At 61.4% G+C, this 20,676-nt stretch overlaps 1 protein-coding gene across 1 annotated transcript in view; it reads left to right on the top strand.

Moving 5' to 3' along the window:
* The first annotated feature begins 3,925 nt into the window (after positions 1-3,925).
* The window catches only part of SLC12A5 (solute carrier family 12 member 5), a 119,949-nt gene continuing 103,198 nt past the window's right edge, over positions 3,926-20,676 (top strand). Inside the window, exon 1 of the mRNA XM_075072416.1 lies at positions 3,926-4,144. Within this exon, the coding sequence (XP_074928517.1) occupies positions 4,006-4,144 (139 nt within the window). The 5' untranslated portion in view covers positions 3,926-4,005. The remainder of the gene's footprint in view (positions 4,145-20,676) is intronic.

The following is a 20,676-nucleotide window of genomic DNA, read 5'->3' as shown; positions in this document are numbered from 1 at the left end:
TTGTAGCAAAGTCCCTCCAGAGGTAAGAAGCAGGATTGAAGACAAATGGAGATGAGGCCTCAGCCTTATATAGACTTTCCAGGTGTAAGAACACTCCTTTGTTCCTACTGTGGAAAGTTACAGCAAAATGGAGTTTGCAGTCACATGGGCCAGTTTCTGCATACTTTGCTGAGTCACAGGGCGTATTCGCCTTCTCTCAATGGGTCAATTTTGTAGGTGATGGTCCTTAATGGGCCATCAAGCAGGCTAAGCTGAGCTGACACCAACTAGTCTGGGGTGTCACCCAGAACTGCAGCACCAATTTAAAATACAGACAGTACACAGCCAATACTTATAACTTCAACTACAAAAATGATACAGACAGCACAGTCATAACCAGTAACCTGTAACCTGGTCTTAGACACCTTATATGACCCCCTTTACATAGGATTTGGTGCCACTACAGAACCTTGGTTGCAACCCATGTTCTATATGGTCCCAGTTTATATTAATAACGTCACATGGGCATCCAGCCCCAGATCAAAGGGGCTCTGCCCAACATCAGCAGCGTGTCGCCCTCCCAGCACCACCCTGACACGAGCTATCTCCCATCCTCCCGTCTGCCATGCTCCTCTAAGGTCTCCTAGTGCCCTTTGCCCCCCGGATTTACTCCTTCCTGCCTGCCCTTTCATGCTCCCTGTCTCCTTGCAGTGGCCTGCCCTGGTGCAGGGCCGGGATCCTGGCTGCATGCATCTCCACTCCCCAACACTGCACTGGAAATTGGCCTGGAGTGTTTCAAAGTTCTAGCAGGCCAGAGACTCCGAACCGTCTGCAGACGCCTCACCCTGGCTGCGGGTGATATGTTCAGGGTTACCCAAGGGGCACAGGGTGAATCGCTATCACCTGCTCCCAGTGCGAGGGAGCCACTGGGAGAAACTTGCCACCTTGCTCTGGGCTCCGCAAGCCCCACTCCTTCCTTCTGCTGGCTGCCAATCTGCACCCCAGCCCTTAGGCTCCCGGAGTGAGTCCTTGGAGCAGAGCAAAGTTCTCTGGTCTACAGTCTGACTGTCCCCACATGGCTGGGCTGGGGCAGTCGTCTGGGCCAGCTCTAGGTTTTTTGCCGGGGAGCTCTGAAAGCCACCCCAGGCACCAGCATCACCCCCCGCAGCTTTGGCCACAATAGTCTACGAGTGACAGGTTCAGTATTTCCCACATATCCAGCCTGCACTAACCAGAGAGCCAGCAAGTTGTTGGCTTTCAGCTGAGGCCCCACACGGCCCCTTGGTACCCTGTGGTGATGCTGGAGCACAGAGGGGAAGCAGGCCTGTCTAGGCAACTGTGACAAAGTGGGGCTGTTCTTAATGTTTCCTCTGAATACTGTGTGGGTGCCTCAGTTTCTGACCGACACTCTGTCTCCTGGCAACTAGTGGCCCAGGCCGTTCCCCCCTGCAAGGGGATGCTAAAGGTATTGGAGACAAAGAGATCAGGTGACATTCTGGCCCGGGAAAGGAACTGAGCAGAGAGGAGGGGCTGGAGGGGGTTTCAGTTTGGAGCTGGCTGGGGACGGGAAGCGAGGGCAGACGAGGGTGTCTGGCTCACTGGGCCCCAGAATGGACCCGGCTGAGGGGTCCAGTTCGCTGTACCTACAAGCTCTGTTTTAGACCCTGTTCCTGTCATCTAATAAACCTCTGTGTTACTGGCTGGCTGAAAGTCACGTCTGACTGCAAAGTGGGGGTGCAGGACCCTCTGGCTTCCCCAGGACCCCACTGGGGCGGACTCACTGTGGGAAGCGCACGGAGGGGCAGAGGATGCTGAATGCTCCAAGGTCAGACCCAGGAGGTGAAGCCGTGTGAGCTTCTTGCCCTGACTGGCTCTGTGGGGAGCAGTTCCAGAGCATCGCCCGAGGACTCCGTGACAGCAACGCCTGCATCTAGACGCGTAGCTGCAGAACCACTGTCCGCTGCCAGCATGGGGTGCCTGGGTCACACTGTGAACTGGCTCACAACCAGCAGGCAGAGTCTCCCATTGTATACAGGCCTTCTGGGACCTGGCCAAGTCTCTCACACCACGTTTGGGGCCAGGCTCAAGCCCTGGTGTGTTGCACATGAAGTGAGTATCACACAGGGTTGCACATGGCTATGCCGTGTACATTGCATGCCAATACACCTGTATGGTGAGTTCACACACGAGTCCCTGCTGTGCACGGACCAGCACTGGCCAGCCTGCCAGGACAGCGGCTTATTGGTGCCCTCTAGAGGTGAAGCAGGAGAATTAAGGCTGTGCTGCTAGAGGCTGACAGACTTATTTGCATATGGTGTTCTCTGCCTCCCGTTATGGGTGATAGGGGAAAGTTGAGGGCTGATGTGATTTGCATACACATCAGAGTGGCAGGGCCAGATGCCCAACACTGCCCCAGCTGCATGTCCCTCCCTTGCACCCTCTGGAGCTGGGTAAATTTTGCTCCAGGGCCAGAGGGCTCTTAGTGGGCATCCAGAGTGAGCAGCCAGGGGGCTGATTTGGTGGAGAATGCAGGCACCCTCAGCAAGAAGCCAGTGGTCCCAGCTTTGGTCTCAGGACCCAAGGCTTTTCGGCATAGAGCTGTGCTAGTGGTGTCCTGGGGGCTGTTGCTTGGTAGTAGGTGGGACGGGACGGGACGGGACGGGACGGGACGGGACGGGACCGGACCGGACCGGACCGGACCACACCACACCACACCACACCACACCACACCACACCACACCAGTGTTGTTCCAAGTGTGATGTTGCTTCAGGAGGTAAGTGATGGGAGGAACAAAGGAGGCTGAATTTGCTGTGGGGCAGCTCATATGGCCCAGCAAGGTGGGGGTGAGGCTGGGGCTGGGGCTGGGGCCCTGGGTAGATGGGGCCTTCAGGCCTGTGCCCACTGATCACCATGCAGCTGGTCCTCTGCTCAGCCTTGGCTGCAGAGCAAAGGGGTGCGAAGGCTCTGGGGGTGAGTCCCTGCCGCAGACCAGTCCTGTGGAGTTACCTCCTCTCTCTCACACACCCCACTCATGTCTTGCAAAGTCCCTTTATGGAAACCTGGGCAATGGCGTTCTTGCTGTCATACTGTCACTATGGAGACAGATGCTGAGCCCCCTCTCATCTGCCTCCTCCCACAGGCATTACAGACACATGGTCCAAGGAGCCCAGTCAGGACTGGGGGTTTTCTGGCGATGTTGGGCAAATGAGAGTAGAGCCTGAGCATCTCTGCCCCCCTCCGCTGCCTGGCTGGGGTTAATCTGACCCTCATGTGCCACGTGGGGTGGTCTGGGGCTGGAGCTGTAATTCCAGAGCTCACCCGGGCCCTGGGGCCATCTAACGAGCAAAATCCCGCAAGCCAGGCCCTCTCCCCCAGCCCGACAGAAAAGAGCTGAATTGTGAGTGGCCCTGAGCCTGGGGGAGCCCCTGAGCCATCGGGTTGGACACTCTCCACTGCCCTCCCCCCCCGAACCATGGCTGCCCCACTTGCCTCCTTGTTTCCTCCCACCTGCCCCCTGCTCCAGCTGCTGAGATCCTTGCCCTGAGCATGCCTGCAGTGCCCAGCTGGGCCGGCCTGGCTTGGGCTCGCTGAGGCCGGAGTAGCAGGGCCGGCTGTGGGGCACTGAGGACTCAGAGGCCCGGAGGTGCCGTGCAGCAGAACGTACCTCTGCTCCGGAGCCCAACGCCAGGCACAGCCCAGACCTGGCGGGTGCTGCTGCTCTAGCTCTGACCCCTCAGCAGGCCAGTGGGAGCCCTGGGAAGAGTCTGGCTTGGCTCTGGCCGGGAGCCTGGGTCCCTGGGGATGGTTGGGTGAGCTGGGCTGTGTGGCTCCCGTGCGCAGGCTCCACGTCCCGCTGGGAATGGCAGTGCTGGGGCCTGTGCAGGACAGCGCCAGGAGGGCACTAGGACCATGCTTGGCAGCCGGCTGAGGGAGAGCCGCTCTGTCTCTTCAGCCGGTGCCTTGGCAGCCGCTTGTGCAGAGGAGAGGCTGGAGCCAGTGAAGCACTCGCCTGCCACTGCTGGGGCATGAGCCAGAGGTTCACGGTCACGGCCCTGCCCCGGGAGGAGGGGGCCCCCTGCCAAGAGGCAGCTGCTGCTCTCCAAGGAGATGCTGCCCCCCTGCGCGGGGCCCAGCCTGGCAGCCTCTCCCGAGAAGACAGCAAAGGCAAGTGATGCTTGGTGGGCACGATGTGGGCACCCCGTGGGCAGCACAGAGGGGCTGGATGCTACACTGACCTGCCAGGAGCCCTCCCGGGGGGGGCCAGGGCTGGGGGCTTCAGTCTGCCCTGGGCTGGGCAGGGCTGGCTGCCCCACTGGGGCGAAGGCACTGGGGTGCTGGGCTGCACCTGCAGCCATGTCTGAGAGGAGCCGGTTTCCTGAGGCCTTTGACGTGGCCTGGCCAGTGGCTTGGAGCAAAAGTTGCTGCTGTGAATGGAAAGAGGGAAAGTGCGTGTGGGTCCCGTGGGGGGCCGGGCTCCACTCTGGGGAGGGCGCTAGGCAGGGAGATGGCTGGTTGCCCTGGGTAACCTTTGGCCTCTCCAGAGGAACCGGGTGCTTGTTGCCTCCCATGCCTGCCTGCTGGGGGCAGGGACTCGCCCAACTGGGCCTGGCTCCTCTCAGCTGAACTGGGAGCTGCTGCCTGCCCAGGAGCTGGGATGGGCACAGGGCCCGAGGGATGTGCTGCGGGGGGTGGGGGGCTCTGCAGCACCCTGCATACACAGCGCCCGGTGGGGCTCCCTGGCTGAGTGGTGACTCTGCAAGGAAAAACCCACCACGGGCAGCGAGGCCTCTTGAGAGTCAGAGACTCAGGGCAGCAGCCAGACACAGGAGGAGGCAGCGCATGAACTTCTCCACATAGCAAAACCAGCGCCCCCCAGTCCCGACCTGCATCCCCCTAGCCCAGCCCTGGATTCCCCCCAGTCCCGACCTGCAGCCCCCCTAGCCCAGCCCTGCCTCCCCCCACCACCTGGCTGGTGCCCCCCAATCCAGCCGCCTCCTATTCACTTCTAGGACTTGGACTCCATGTCTTTCAGCTCACACATCCCATAGCCAGCCACAGGCCCGGCATGCTGACTGCACCGCTTGAGCCTCCCGATAGTGGAGGGCGAGACCATTGCAAAGTGTGGCCCTCGACCAGCCTGCCTCTGCCTGGGGAGGTGTCAGGTCAGATGTCCAGCCTGCCACCCCCTCCACTGGCTGCCATTTTGCCCGTCTTTGGGAGCAGACAAGCATGACTTTGACTTGAGCCTGGCGGCTAATGGTTGGTGCTTAGAGCGTCTGTCAGGGTCTGTGTGGCGAGTTGGAGCCGTGGCATCCTGGGTGTGTGTGCGCGCATGGGACGTCCTGGCTGTGTGTGCCCCCATGGGTGTGCATGTGACGTCCTGGCTGTGTGCGTGCACGTGTGAGCCCATCTGCGATGTCCTGGGTCTACATGCATGTGGGCCTGTGCCCCCGTGAATCCTGGCTCTGCGTGTAGCCCACAGAGGAAAGGCACTGGCTGCTGCTCTCTGGGGAGAGGGCAGGGTTCTAGTCCTGGCCTGCCCCAGGGAACTTTGCACAGGACATGTCTGTCCATTGCAGCCCCGAGTTAGAGGGTGAGGCCGGTGGCAGCGAGGTGCAGTGACTTGCCCAGGCTCACCAGGGTGAGAAGTCAGCAGTGCTGGAATTGTCTCAGTCTGGCTGGAGTGGGGCCTACGCTGGGGGCTCTCGTGCCGGAAAGGCTGCCAGCTCCTGCTCGTGGCTCAGCATTTGGGCCCTGGGAGCAGGGGGAGCTGCGCCCCCCCCTCCCCCCAACCACACCCCCTGGGCCTGCATGGCTCCGGACCCTGGGCTGGAGTGAGGCAGTTCCCCATGCACAACATGTTCCAGAGCATAGGGCTCTTGGCTGCACGTCTGGCCCTGTCACTGGAGCTGTATCGATCTCAGAAACCTAGGGGGCTGCGCCTCACCCGCTGCCCTCATCAAGGGCACCTGGCGGGGATGTCTGCAGGGAGCCTGGTGAATCTGGCCCTGCATGGCAGGGTCGAGGGGCTCAGAGCACAGAGATGCACAGGTATTTTGGATCTGGGCTGGGTGGGTCTGTGCTGGGGGTTGAGTGGTTCTGGGGCTGGCGGCAGGGGGTGTATTTGTCACACGCCTGGAGGCTGTGGGTGTGCAGCTCATGCTGTGTGACCCATGGACCTGTCCGCTGTGCTCTGGCTGCCCACAGTGGCAGTGCTGGCTGAGGAGATGGGGCTGAGATGGAGGCGAGAGCCCTGGGGAGCCACAGAGAGGCTGGAAGGTGCCAGCTCTGCGGGGACCTGCTCCAATGCCAAGATGACTCACTGGGAGGGGGAGGGGACTGGAGCCCCTGGCCGGGCTGAGGTTAGCAATACAGCCCTGCCTGGCATCCCAAAGGAGCCCAGTGGGCTGGGGCAGAGCAAAGGGGGTTGTGGGGGTCAGTGCTAGGGTTGAGAGTAGAAGGGAAGTTAATGCTGAGGTTTGGGGGTCACAGGGAGGTCAGTGTCAGGGTTTGGGGGGCATGGGTCAGGGCAGGGGTTGGTGGTTTGGGGGCTGTGGGGGTTGCGGGGTTGTGCAAGGGTTGAGGTTCTGTGGGAACTGAGGGTCTGAGCAGGAGTTGGGTGGGGAGGTTGGTGGTTGGTGGTCTGGAAAGGGTTTGGGGGTCTGTGCGGGGGTTGGGGGTATGTGGGAGTCGGGTTGGAGGTCTGGGCAGGGGTTGGGATCTGTGAGGGTTGATGGTTGGGGGTCTGGACAAGGGTTGGGGGTCTGGGCAGGGGTTGGCGGTTGGGGGTCTGTGGCGGTTGGGGGTCTGTGGGGGTTGGCGGTTGGTGGTCTGGACAGGGGTTGGGGGTCTGTGGGGGTTGGCGGTCTGGGCAGGGGTTGGGAGTCTGTGGGGGTTGGCGGTCTGGGCAGGGGTTGGGGGTCTGTGGGGGTTGGCGGTTGGCCGTCTGGGCAGGAGTTAGGGGTCTGGACAGGGGTTGAGGTCTGTGGGGGTTGGCGGTTGGGGGTCTGGATAGGGGTTGGGGGTCTGTTGGCGGTTGGCCGTCTGGGCAGGAGTTGAGTTCTGTGGGGGTTGGCGGTCTGGACAGGGGTTGGGGGTCTGTGGGGGTTGGCGGTTGGGGGTCTGGACAGGGGTTGGGAGTCTGGACAGGGGTTGGCAGTCTGGGCAGGGGTTGGGGATCTGTGGGGGTTGGCGGTTGGCGGTCTGGGCAGGGGTTGGGAGTCTGTGGGGGTTGGCGGTCTGGGGAGGGGTTGGGGGTCTGTGGGGGTTGGCGGTTGGCCGTCTGGGTAGGAGTTGGGGGTCTGGACAGGGGTTGAGGTCTGTGAGGGTTGGCGGTTGGGGGTCTGTTGGCGGTTGGCCGTCTGGGCAGGAGTTGAGGTCTGTGGGGGTTGGCGGTCTGGACAGGGGTTGCGGGTCTGTGGGGGTTGGCAGTTGGGGGTCTGACAGGGTTGGGGTCTGGAGGTTGGGAGTTGGGTTGTGGTTGGGGTCTGGACAGGGGTTGGGTGGTCTGGTTGGGGTTTGGGCGGTTGCTGGGGATCGTGTGGTCAGGCAGAGGTTGGGGTCTGTGGGGTTGTGGTTGGGGTCTGGCAGGGGTTAAGGTCTGTGGGGGGTTGGTGGTGGTTGGGTCCAATGTGGGGTCGGGTGGGGGTCTGGACAGGGTTGGAGTCTGGGGGGGTTGATGGTTGGGGGTCTGGGCAGGGGTTAAGGTCTGTGGGGTGGGGTTGGGGGCTGTGGGGTCGGGTTGGGGGTCAGGGGAGCTCTCTTGCTGGAGCTCGGCTCCCTGCGGGCTGGGGCAGGGGGGCTCGCAGCCAGCCTGTGGTTAAATGCTGGGCAGGGGGCTCCCTCTGCTGGCCGCTGCGGGAAGTGCAAGGACTGTTACCGGCGCCGGGCCCTGCGGGGGGAGCTGTGCCCCGGACCCACAGGGTTAGAAGGGAGCTCAAGATCCTGGTCTGAGCCCAGCGAGATGCAGAAGTTGGTGTGTCTGACCTGTCCCAGACAGACAGCTCCAGTCTCCTTTCGAGATCCTCCCCCTCCCCAGGCGTCCGTCCCATTGTCCCACTGTTCTTACAGAGGGGAAGTTTTTCCTGAGTGTCATGGACTCACAGATCGGGCCCCCTCTTGGCCCCATGCGGTCCGAAGGGGGAATCCCCTTCAGTGCAACAGCCCTTTTTGGGGGTCCACTTTGTCTCGGGGTCAGGCCCCTCCACCTCCTGGAGCCGCACCTCTCTGAGCCTCAGCATGTCTTTCTCTGCTGTGGGACCCCTCACGGAGTCCACGCACTCTGGACCCCCTGGGCCTCCTCACCCCCGAAGGGGACGATGCAACCCTGCTCTCTAGACCAGAGTGACTCTCAGCCAGCATAAAACAGGAGGGTTTATTAAGCATTGAACACAGCACAGGAAACTCTCAGGCCCTGCCTCCCTCAGCCCAGCACATCCCAGTCTCCCCTGCATCCAGGTGGGCTCTGCCAGCCCCGAGCCCCCCTGCTTCCCAGCTGGGCCTCCCATATCCCCGGCCCCAAGCCCCACCTCTGTCCATTGTCTTCTCTCCAGGGAAACAGGGTCGTAAACTGGGTCACTTGGGCCAACTCTCCCCTCTTCCATTCTCTGGCCGGAACCGGCTGGTCAGGTCACCAGGGTCCTCTCTTCACAGCCCATTGTCCTCCCACTGGCCAGAACCGGCTGTGACTCCTGAGCTGGGTCTCCAGATCACCAGGTCACCAGTTCCTGGGGTCTCCATCCTCCAGGCCATCAGCTGGGGTCTTGAGTTCCCTCTCTGGTCCTCTGTAACAACAACCTCCCTCTGCATGCAAACCATTGGAAAAACAAGGAAAAAACAAGAAAATCCCCCACTTCAGCACATCTCTGCCCCCTTCCAGGGTGAACAGAGCAGGGTCACTTAACCAGTGACCTGGGGAAGTTCAGGGCCCCCGCACTGTGATAAAGCATCAGCTATAACATTGTGCCCCCACCCCACATGGACCACCTGAGATTTAATCTAAATCTGCTGTGCTGCAGTTTGATCCTATCGCCTCTTGTCCTGCCCTCGGTGGCCAGAGAGAACTGCTTTTCTCCAGCTTTTCTATGGAAGCCTTTCACGTACCTGAGGACTGCACTCGTGTCCTCCTTAATTTGTGCTTGTGTTCCCCTGACTAATGCCTGGCACCCTCTGGCTGCTAGACCACGTGCCCCATGCTAGAGAGGCTCCTGCTTTGACTTCAACAGGTGCTGGGTCTGGTCCCACAGCTGACCCATCCTGGGGCATGGTACCTGCTGCTGTGTTGTCTGTAATGCTAGACCAGGCTCTGCACCCCGCAGCACAAGAGCCCTGCTGCCTCACACAGGGTGACCTGTGGGCAGAGGGTGTTCCTGTGGGGGTTGCCCCACGGAGACACTAGCAGCTGCTCCCGCCTCCCACCCCCGCTCCGCTAGCTGCAGTGGACAAGGTCAGTGCTGGGGCGGTGACGGTTTAGGGTCCAGCCCTGCTGATGAGCTGTGCGCTGTAGAACTGCTGACCCGAGTGCACCGAGATCATGAGGTGTTAACCCTGGTACTTCCGGCTTCTCTTTGCTGCTGCATCACTGAGTCCCATGGGCTGTGCTCAGGCCACCCTTCCCAGATTGTCTTTGCAGCCACAAAGCTCATTATAACTGAAAGCTGAGATTCTCCTGCTCACTTGACTCCAGGAGTGACACCTGATGCGACTGTTAGAGCTGTTGTCAGGGCTAAGGGAGGGGCCTGCAGCAGGTGTGGGGTGCCAAGCCTGGGCAGTGGTGTTAACAGCTGCGGTAACGGGAGCTGCTCCTTTAAGAGCAGATGGAGCAGACTGAGCAGGTGTCTGTGGCCAGAGAGGGGGGACCCACCCTGGCTGTTCCAGACAGTAGCCTGCTCTGCCACCAGCTCAGCAGAGGTTCACAGTGGTTCCCCGCTTGGGGGCCCCTCTGGCTTTGGTGGGTCCCAGTTCTAGCTTCCTACCCACTGCCCCCCATTCTCTGCACCAGACTGTGACCAAGCTGGGCTGGGCCGGGCAGGGCTGCCCTCTCAATGGGCAGCACCTGGCACAACGGGACCAAAACCGCCGTGTGCCCTATGAATGTGAGCGAGCTGTAGCACAAGCTGTTGCACGCAGACATAACACACAAACACACAACACAACATAATGCACATGCACACTCACACGGCAGAGTGCGCGCACACAGTGCACATGTTCATACAACACTCTGTACACACACTGCAGCCGTGTACACACTCATTCAGCGCACACACCCACACACTCAGGGGGCTCAGAAATCACAGCCCAAGAGCATGACTGGGACTGGCGATGTCTGGCCTCGGGCTGGCTGTGCTGGAGAGCAGGTTGAGGGTCTCTGGCCCAGCCCAGCTCAGAGGGGCCGGCTCCTGCCTGCTCCCAGACTGTGAGAGCTGGAGCCTCCTTCCCTGGCCACCAGGGGTCACCCTTGGCCATATGCAGCCTGCAGCCCTGTCTGGCCAGGCTGGAGCTGGGCTGTGGGGGAGCCACTTGCTGGCCTGCCCTGAGCCCCCTGCTCACCCATTGACCCCTCAGGGCGGCTTTCCTCCCACATGGCCTGGGGGTGGACTGGAGGGGCAGTGTGGTGGGCGACAGACCCTTGGGGGGAAGGGGCCAGGCCGGGGGAGTCTCTGGAATCCTTTAGGGGCGATGTGCAGGATCCCCTCCCTGGCCCCACGTGGGGCAGGAAGCAAAGGGCTGCAAATGCAAAGCAATTCCCCAGGCACTTGCTTCACTGCCCTCCTTGCCCCCTACTCCCGCCATGCCATTTCCTGCACCCCCAGCTTCCCCCCTTCCCCCTACTCCCGCCATGCCATTTCCTGCACCCCCAGCTTCCTCCCTGCACCCCCAGCTCCCTCCCTGCACCCTGACCTCACCTTCTCCCTGCACCCCCAGCTCCCTTCTTGCATCCCCAGCCCCCACCCTGCACCCCCAGCTCCCTCCCTGCACCCTGACCTCACCCCTCCTTGCACTCCCAGCCCCCTCCCTGCACCCGCACTCCACCCCCTCCCTGCACCTACACCCCCAGCTCCCTCCCTGCACCCTGTGATGGAGTAGGGACTGTCTGTGTGGGGGATGGGAGAGCCAGGAATTACTTTAGATGAGGGACTAGGACCTAAGGCTGTAACCCGAGCTAGGCAGGGGGGAGGGGGTAAGCACCTTTGCCCGGGAAGCTGGACAAAGAAAGGGGCCGGCTGTAGGGAGTTGAGTTTAGTTTCGGTTTTGGGCTGGGTGGTTGGAATTCAGGGGACTAAGCTTCCTGAACCCCCAGAGAGACTCAGTTGAGGGGTCCTGGTTGTGCCTTCAAGCTCTGCTGTAACCTGCGTTCCTGTTGTCCAATAAACCTTCTGTTTTACTAGCTGGCTGAGAGTCACTGTGAGTCCCAGGAAGAGGGGTGCAGAGCCAGACTCCCCCACACTCCGTGACACACCCCGACCTCACCCCCTCCCTGCACCCACAGCTCCTTCCCTGCACCCTGACCTCACCTCTTCCTTGTACCCCCAGCTCCCTCCCTGCACCCCCAGCCCTCTCTATCCCGATCTCTCTGCACTTCCCCTCCCCCTGCAGTTCCCTCCTTGCACCTTGTCCGTAACTCTCTGTCGCCCTCCCCTCGCCCTCCCCGTACACTCAGCACCCCTGTCCCTCTCCCTACCCTCCCACCTCTGGCAACTGCTCGTGTCCATGCCCCTGAGCTGCCAGCAGCTGCTGTGGGTTTTCCCAGCACAGATGAGCCCAGAACTACCTCAGGCCAGGGGCTGCAGAACTCGGGTGGGGGTGTGTGTGGGGGATGAGTCCAGAAGGACCCTCACCCCCACCCCCCGAGGCTCCCACCTGCCAGGGACCTGGGCTGCAGGAGCACAGTACCTGGAAGCCCAGCCCCTGCCATGGGATTACCCTTGGGCACAGATGCACCTGGCTCAGTGTGTCCCCTCCCCGCATCTCTTCTTGGGGCCTGGGTGGCATGGGGCAGGGCTGCAATGGGCGGGAGGACTGTGCCAGGAAATGTGGGGCCTGGCAGGGCTTGAGCTGGGAAAGGGGGGGCTGGGCAGGGCTGTTCCAGGCAGAGGGCATGACCAAGTGGGGGCACTGTGCAGATCAGGGGGGCAGGCGGTGGCCTGGGTCACAGCAGCCGTCGGGCTGAGGGGAGGAGCCGGTTTGGCACATGCTGTGTGGGGCTCAGGTGAGGCCCCTCCTTGGGTGCCGGGGGGTCAGTTCAGCGCCCCACAGAGCAGTGAGTCACCTGCTATTTGTCCTCCCTCCACACCCCGGCCTGCATGGGAGGTTTTGCCATGCCCAGCCAGGACTGCAGGGATCCTGCTGGGGCCTGATTAACGCCTGCCCTGCTCCTGCTGCTCCCTGTCCCTGGTGCAGGGGCAGATCAGGGGCCCGATGAAGGGGCAGGGTTACCCCCACCTTGGCGGCTGGGGGAGACTCTCAGATTCAAAGTGATTCTTAAAATAAAGCCTTGAACTAGTTGCTGTAAGCTCCAGCAAGGACCTGATTGCTGTGGCAACCCCTGACTCTGTGGGGGGTGGGGGGCACCATGACTGGCATATTCCTGGCTTGGGACATGGGCCCAGCTGGTGTGGGAGACGGGGAGCAGGGCTGTGCTTTGGGGCACGTATGGGTCCTGTGCATCATGGATCCAGAACGTCTCGCCGGGGATGGGAGCCGGACTCTGCTGCCTACCCTCCGCGCTGTAAACCCTGGGCAGGGAGGGGGCTGGGCAGTGACTGGAGAGTGCCCAACCCGATACCCATCCTGTCCACCCCACTTGAGGGAGCGCTAGGCCCAGTCTCCTGCATGTGCCTTCCACCCCTACAATTCCCAGTCCCACGCCAGCCTTGCGTTTGCTAGACTAGCCACAGCCAGCTCAGCTTGTTCCTGACCCAGCCCCACGGCATGGGCAGCCCCTGCTCCCTGCTGCGCTGCTGTGTGGGGAGGCTCGTGGAGGTTCAGGGCAGGTGGGTGGTAGCATAAGGAGAGGCGGATGAGGACGCTGGGGGATGCAAAGCCTCGGGCACAGGTGGTGGTGACCCACAAATGTAGCGTATGGAAAAGATGGTCAAATACAGCCGTGGCACCATGGAAACCTCCATGGTACCAAACTGGATAAGGAGGCTCTCTTGTTTCCATGGAAACCAGACCCAGTGTCATTTCTCTTGCGGTGTTCCCTAATGTTATTGGGATCATTTGAGCTGTTCACCAGCCCCGTGGTGGGGGAGGGGTCTATGCTGTCCAGAGTGGGGCGGGAGCTGCTCGGCACAGAGCTGGGCCGGCTGCAGGGGATGCTGCACCGGCGTCGCCGGGGGGGCTGGGTGACAGGGCTTAGTTGCTCGGGGTTGGGTTTGCTGATGTTACCAGGGAGATTTGCTGTATGCCTGTCAGGGGAATCTGCCTACCCATCTTGCTTGCCTGGGGGGGGAGCGTGAGGCTGAGCCAGGGGAGGGCAGAGGGCTGGGATGCAGGCAGCCCCTCCGCCACCTGAGCAGATTCCCCCCATCAGGTGCCCCGGGCCTGTCCCTGTGTCACGGAGTCACCGGGCGATGCTCTGGAACTGCTCCCCACAAAGCCAGGCAGGATTTTGGGAGCCTCCTCTCCCTTGGAGCAGACTGTCTCCAGGGCAAGAAGCTCCCATGGCTTCACCTCCTGGGTCTCTCCTTGGAGCATTCAGCATCCTCTGCCCCTCCGTGCGCTTCCCACAGTAAGCCCGCCCCCGGGGTCCTGGGGAAGCCACTGGGTCCTGCACCCCCACTTTGCAGTCAGACGTGACTCTCAGCCAGCCAGTAACACAGAGGTTTATTCAATGAGAGGAACAGTATCTAAAACAGAGCTTGTAGATACAGCGAACCGGACCCCTCGGCCCCCCACATCTGCACTTCACTCCTCGTCCCCAGCCAGCTCCAGACTAACAACCCCCTCCAGCCCCTTCTCTCTGCTCAGCCCCTTTCCCAGGCCAGGAGATTACCTGATCTCTTTGTTCTCCCCCACCTTTAGCATCCCCTTGCAGGGGGCAGGGCCTGGCCATTAGTTGCCAGGAGACAGAGGGTCAGCCAGGAACTGAGGCCCAGCCACTGGATTCAGAGGGAACATTAAGAACATTCCCAGTTCGTCACATCTCTGCCCCCTTCGAGACTGAACCGAGACAGGTCACTTCAGCCAGTGACCTGGGGAAGTTTGAACCCACCACTGTTCCCATGGATGCCCCAGCATCTCTCCCATTCCTCGGTGTGAGTTACACCAGGACAGTCCAGTTTTGCGCCCTCCCTTAGGTCGAGTGTGCTTGATGGCACTCGCAGGCCGCATGTGGGAAGGTTTATGCGACCCGAACCCTTTTGCCACCCCAATACCCCTGGGGTTCAATCTGGGATGGGGTCTTCTCCCAGCACTCAGGTCTGCGATTTAGGCTCTCTTGGTTAAGAGCCCCCATCTTGGCCTTGGCCAGCTCTGGGCTTGGGCAGCCGCTCCCCACCTTGTGGCCCAGATACAACACCTCTGCCGTCCCCACCTTACACTTTCCAGCTTTTACCGTCAGTCCCACCTCCTTGAGGCAGCCCAGCTCCCTCTTCACCTGAGACACCTGTTCCTCCCAGGTCTGGCTAAAGACGCACGTGTGATGGAGTAGGGGCTGTCTGCGTGGGGTATGGGAGAGCAGGGGATGTCTTTAGGTGAGGGACAGGATTTAAGCCTGTAACCTGAGCCAGGTAAGGGGGGAGGGAGTCAGCACCTTTGCCGGGGAAGCTGGACAAAGGAAGGGGCCAGCTGGAGGGGAGGAAGTTTAGTTTCGGTTTTGGGCTGGGTGGTTGGAATTCAGGGGGCTAAGCTTCCAGGGCCCAGAGGGGCTTGATTGAAGGGTCCTGGCTGAGCTTACAAGCTCTGCTGTAACCTGCATTCCTGTTGTCCAATAAACCTTCTATTTTACTGGCTGGCTAAGAGTCACTGTGGGTCCCAGGAAGAGGGGTGCAGAGCCGGACTCCCCCACACTCCGTGTCTCCCCACTGACCCCGGGCAGCCCCCTATGTCTCTCCGCTCCACCATCGCCAGTCCATGCTGCTGCTGCTTCTCCTGCAGCTTTTCCTCGGGCTCTTGCTCTCTCTCACGGTCCTCTCGCTCTCTCGGGCTCTGCTCCCATCCCATCCGTCTCCGATCCCCTAATGGGGAACCCGATCACGAAGACCCTCGTCTGGTTGGGGACCAGACTCTCGGGGATGCCTGGCTGCTGTTCCAGCTGCTCCCAGATCCTCTTGTAGCCAGGAATCTGCTCCTCAGAGCGGTCCTACTCCTCCAACTGCACGATTAACTGTGCCTTGGTGAACTTCCCCATGCGTAACCCTCTCTTTGTGCACAGGATCACAATGTCCTTCTTAAGGAGCTGGTGATCAGAGAGGGGGGCCCTGCCGCATGTGCAGGGGAATTGGAGCTGGGCACGGCATGTGAGGCAGGGGGTCAGGTGAGCAGGGCACGTGAGGAGCAAACCCCAAACCCAGGGACAGTCCTGCCCCGGGCAGACAGAGTCCCCCTCTGTCAGAGCCCTGTGTTGTAACCAGGTCTGATACAAAGTGCCCTATTGTGGTGCTAGGGGGCGCTGTGTTGCGGGTGGCAGGGCGCAGCGGAGGGTGCCGTGCTGTGGGCAGCAGGGCAGGGGGTCACACTGTGGGTGGTGGGGTGTGGCCTAGTGGGGGGCGCCGGGTGGCGGGGCAGGGCCCAGTGGGGGGTGGCAGGCGGCAGGGGAAGGGGTGGCGCGCTGCGGGCGGCAGGGCAGGGCTCAGCAGGGGGCACTGTGCTAAGCTGCAGGCAGATGGCTCAGCTCTGGCATTGGGAAGGAAGGGGGCTGGGGGTGAGGGGACTGGCCTCCTCTGCCACTTCTCTTTAGACCCCTCGTACTCTGTCTCACTGGCCCAGCCTGGATTTACTGGCTGCCGGCTTGCCTGGGCAGCGGTGAGGAAAACAGTGAAGGGGAGTATACAGTGTCCTCAGAGCAGCGCTGCACTGGGCAGGGGGTGGGGGAGCTCCCCCACAGCCAGCCTGTTGTCCTGCTCCCCGCAGCCCAGTTGCCCCGATGCTGTCTGAGCAGCCCCCAGTGCTGCTGGGAATGGCGGCCGCCAGTGAGCGCTGTTGGAGAGGGGGCTGGCGCTCAGGCACCCTGGTGCTCAGATGGGCTCCTGGCTGTAGGGAATGGAGCTGGTGGGCAGGGCCCGGTGCAGGGCTCTGTAGGGTGCTCCAGCCCCAGCCCCAGCCCCAGCCCCAGCCCCAGCTGCCAAAAGGCCTGCACTGGAACTGACCTCCATGCCTGGGCCAGGCCCTCGGGTCTGAGCAGCTGGCAGCCTCTGCCCTCCCACTGCCCAGGCTGCAGAGGCCCCATCCAGAGGCAGATGCAGGCGGAGTGGGAGGAGAGAGATGCCCATGGCTTCCCTCTAGCTTCGCCCCTCCCCCTTCCTCTGCCCAGGCTGGGGGCGCGCCCTGTGAGCACAGTCTGTGGGGTGAGAGAGGTCATCTGCTCAATGAGGCTGCCCAGGCCTGCCTCACTGCCAAGCTGCTGGAAAACATCTGGGCAGGAGACAGGCCAGGCTGTGTGGGCTGGCAGAGGGGCTCAAGCCTCCACCCCATCCCCCACATTGCTGTGCTGCCCCAGGGACCGTCAGCCCCTCATTGGCTCCATCCTCCTCAGGCTGCTCGCAGGCTGCTGCTCTGTCTGCTCGGTGCCAGCTCCCTGCCCAGCCAGCAGGTAAACGAGGCCTGCACTGTCAGATGTGCCCAGTCCAGGGACCACCGGGCTCTGGACAGAGCCCTGGCAAGCCTGGCTCCCGGCCCCCCTTCTCTCCCATCCCTGGTGTCTTGGCTTTGAAGGGAAGGTATCTGAAGAACCAAACCACAGAGCGATGCCTGGGCTGGGTGGGCTGGGCCCCATGCTGCAGGGGTGGGGGGACCCTATGAGTGACAGGGTGCCCCCCAAACCCTCCAGTCACGTCACCAGGGCACTGTAAAGTCTTCTCTCTACCCTGGGCAAGCACCGGTCCTGCCACAAGTCTCCCTCGGTCACTGCCACAGGGCAGCCGCTGGCACTAGCCCCCGAGCTCAGCTTCCCGTGGCCTAGCCCCTCCATTGGCTCTGGGGCAGGGGCAGGTGATGCTGGCAGACAGTGGCCAGGAAACAGCCTAGTAGGGGGGCAGCACTCAGGCAGGTGCCAGCTTTGGTGTCCCCATGAGCAGAGCCTGCCCCGCAGCAGCTGCGGGGGGCAAGGGGCCCGACTGGCCTGTAGAGCCTCGCACACAGGCAGGGCAGCTCTGTGGGGCCCTTGTGGGGAGGGGCCTGGGGAGAGCTGGGGGCTGCCCTGGGGTTCCCTGCCAATGGGCCTGCTCTGACTGATTTTGAGACACTTGGTGTGATGGAGTAGGGGCTGTCTGCATGGGGAATGGGAGAGCAGGGGATGTCTTTAGGTGACGGACAGGTGCTGAGGCTGTAACCCGACCGGGGAGGGGGGAGCACCTGGGCGGAGGAGAAGGGACAAAGGATTCGGCCGGAGGAGGAAAGGCAGGACAGTTTGGGTTTGGGCTATGGGGAGGAATTCAGGGGATCCTAGCTGGGATCCGAGCACCCTGAACCCCCAGAAGGACTCAGTGGAGGGGTCCTAACTGTGCCTGCAAGCTCTGCTGTAACCTGTGTTCCTGTTGTCCAATAAACCTTCTGTTTTACTGGCTGGATAAAAGTCACTGTGGGTCCCAGGAAGAGGGGTGCAGGGCTGGAACCCCCAGACTCCGTGACACTTGGGGAGAATCCGAGGAAAAGCCAGCACCCTGCTTTGGCAGGGGGCTCCCAGGCAGGCTGGGGGTGGGGGCTGCTGGGTGCCCCATAATCCCCCCAGACCTGCTGAGCTGTGACTCCTCCCTGCTCCCAGCTGTCTGGAGATTTCCCAGCTCCGCCAGCTCCCAGCTGCTGCTGTTTCCATTCCGAGCCCGTCCCTCCCCGCTCTCCATAAGTCACTGCCTGTGCGGTGAGGGCGAGCAAAGCAGGAGGGGGCAGGGCCCAGCCAGCCCCAGGGCGGGGCTGGGAGTCCCGGGCACCCCAGGGATGGGACCTGCTCTGCCGGTGCCCCTCACTCCCAACCCGCAGCCCTCTGCTAACCGAGCCCTGGGTTCCTCCCCAGCTCTGACAGTGCCTTTTACTCCTAATTTGCAGCCACAACCTCCCATGTGACTCCCCAAGCCCTTGTCGCTGCCCCCAACCCCCTGTGACCCAGGTGCCTTTCATGCTGCTGCCAACTCTCCTCTGGCCCCAGGGGCCCTCTGTGTTGCCCCGCAACCCCCCTGTGATGGCCAGAGCTCTCCATGGTGCGCCTGTGCCTCAGGAGCACCTCTCACACAGTTGAAGTCAGTTGCCAGGTGTCAGCCTTGGCTGATCGCAGACTGTCTCCACCTCTAACCTCCAGCCTGGAAATTCCCTCTCCTGTGCTGGTGGCAATGACGCCCTGTCCCCGGGAAGGGCCAGTGGTGAACTCTGTGTGGTGACGGGGAAGAACCCGGTGCCAGGATGATTCCTAGTACCTGGAACAGAAAACAGCTAAGGATTAATGGCTGCATTACCATCCATCTCAGTACCAGCAGGCAGTGCTGATGGTGCAGGGTAGGGGCCCAGGATTGGTCGTCTCTCCCAGCCCCAGCCGGAGCACTCAGGGTTAATGTCTGTCTGCCTGCCGTGAAGTGGTGAGCTGCACCTCCAATGAGCTGTGAGGCGGGAGCCGCTCGGCCCAGTCCCCAGCGGGGTTGGTGGGGTCAGGGCCTCTGCGCCAGGGAGACCAGGTTATTAAATTGGAGATTTATTGCCTGTCTCCCCAGTGCACCTGGCGGAGCAGAGCGGGCGACACTGCTGGAGCAGGCAGCACCGTGGCTGTAAATCCGCCTGCCGCCTCCCCTTATCATATGTCTGCAGCAGCGCCACCCCCAGTGCCAAGGGCCTCTTGGCCCCACCCCAGCCTCTGCTCTGCCCATGCCCTGTGCACCATTAGGGGGCTGGGATGGGGTCTTGCTGGGCTTTCTGCATGGCAAATAGGGGGAGCCACAGGCCCTGCCTGGTGGCGGAAGGGGCCTAGCCCAGGTCTGGTGGGCACCACGAATACTGAGCAAGCCGTCAGCCAGCGCTCACCTTTCTTGCCCAGCTCTTCCCCCCATGCTGCCAGTGCTGCTGCCTTTGCTGTGCAGGTTCTGACTGGGGAGACCAGAGCCAGGGTGACAAATCTGGATGCTATTTTTGGGGGTGTTTGTGTAGTTGCATATATAAGACAAAGCCTCTGATTTTGGGGGGAAGCCCAATAACACTGGAACTTCTGCTCTCCTAGTTCTCACTGAGGAATCAGGAGGTTGCCAGCTCCAGGTCTGTGGCTCTGACAGATCCCGGTTCTTCCCTGTGTTACTGATCCACTTGTGCCAGCGCTGCTGCTGCTCATTGCACCGTGCTGTGGTGAGTGGTGAAGGCTGATGGGGCAGCACTGCCAGCCTGACAGAGCAGGGCAGAGATAGCGGTACCCAGCGTCAGTGGCCAGCCGGGCCCTGTGAGTGTCCAGCTGTCAGCAAGAGCAGTGCACACTGCATGCCATGCTGAGTGTTCCTGCATTGTTCTCTGGGGTGGGGGGGACCCGATCGGGGATCTGCCTGTAGCCCTGGGGGCCTGAGAGGTGTGTGAACAGCATGTAACCTACAGGAAACAGCTGCATCTCACATGCACACACAGTGACACACATGCACACTGACAGTGACGTGTACACTGACAGTAATACACACACACTGACAGTGACACACGCACACAGTGACACATGCACACTGACACGCACAGTGATACACATGCACACTGGCAGTCACACACACACACTGACACATACAGTGACACACATGCACACTAACAGTGACATGCACAGATACACGCACACTGACACACACAGTGACACATGCACACTGACAGTAACACACACACACACAGTGACACACACACAGTGACAGTAACATACACAGTGATATGCACAGTGACACCTATGCACACTGACAGTGACACACCCACAGCGACACACACACAGTGACACCCATGCACACTGACAGTGACACACACACACTGACCATGCACAGTGACACCCAGGCACACTGACAGTGACACACAGTGACACTCTGACACATGCACGGTGACACCCACGCACACACCCATAGTAACACACTCACAGTGACACACCCACAGTGAAACCCACACACACTGACAGTGACACACGCACAGTGACACATGGACAATGACATACATGTACACTGGCAGTGACACACACACTGACACACACGCACACTGACAGTGACACACACTGACACGCACAGTGACACACACACACAGTGACACGCATGCAGTCACTGAAGCTTGGAGGCAGAGTTTGACTCTCACCTAGACTCAGCGCAAACCGTTCCTGCCGGCTCAGGTGCCGCTGCGTGTGCCAAGAGCGCAGTGTGACCTGCAGCCTGAGCCCTGTCCCCCCCGTCACAGAGTCCCCAGGCGATGCTCTGGAACTGCTCCCCACAAAGCCAGGCAGGACTTTGGGGAGCCTCCTCTCCCTTGGAGCAGACTTGTTCAGGGCAAGAAGCTCACACGTCTTCACCTCCTGGGTCTCTCCTTGGAGCATTCAGCATCCTCTGCCCCTCCGT

The sequence above is a fragment of the Chelonoidis abingdonii genome, chromosome 14 (genome assembly GCF_003597395.2).
Source record: "Chelonoidis abingdonii isolate Lonesome George chromosome 14, CheloAbing_2.0, whole genome shotgun sequence".
In the NCBI taxonomy this organism is placed as follows: Eukaryota; Metazoa; Chordata; order Testudines; family Testudinidae; genus Chelonoidis; species Chelonoidis abingdonii.
The sequence above is the reverse complement of the archived record's forward strand: the minus strand, read 5'-3'. Positions and strand labels throughout refer to the sequence as shown.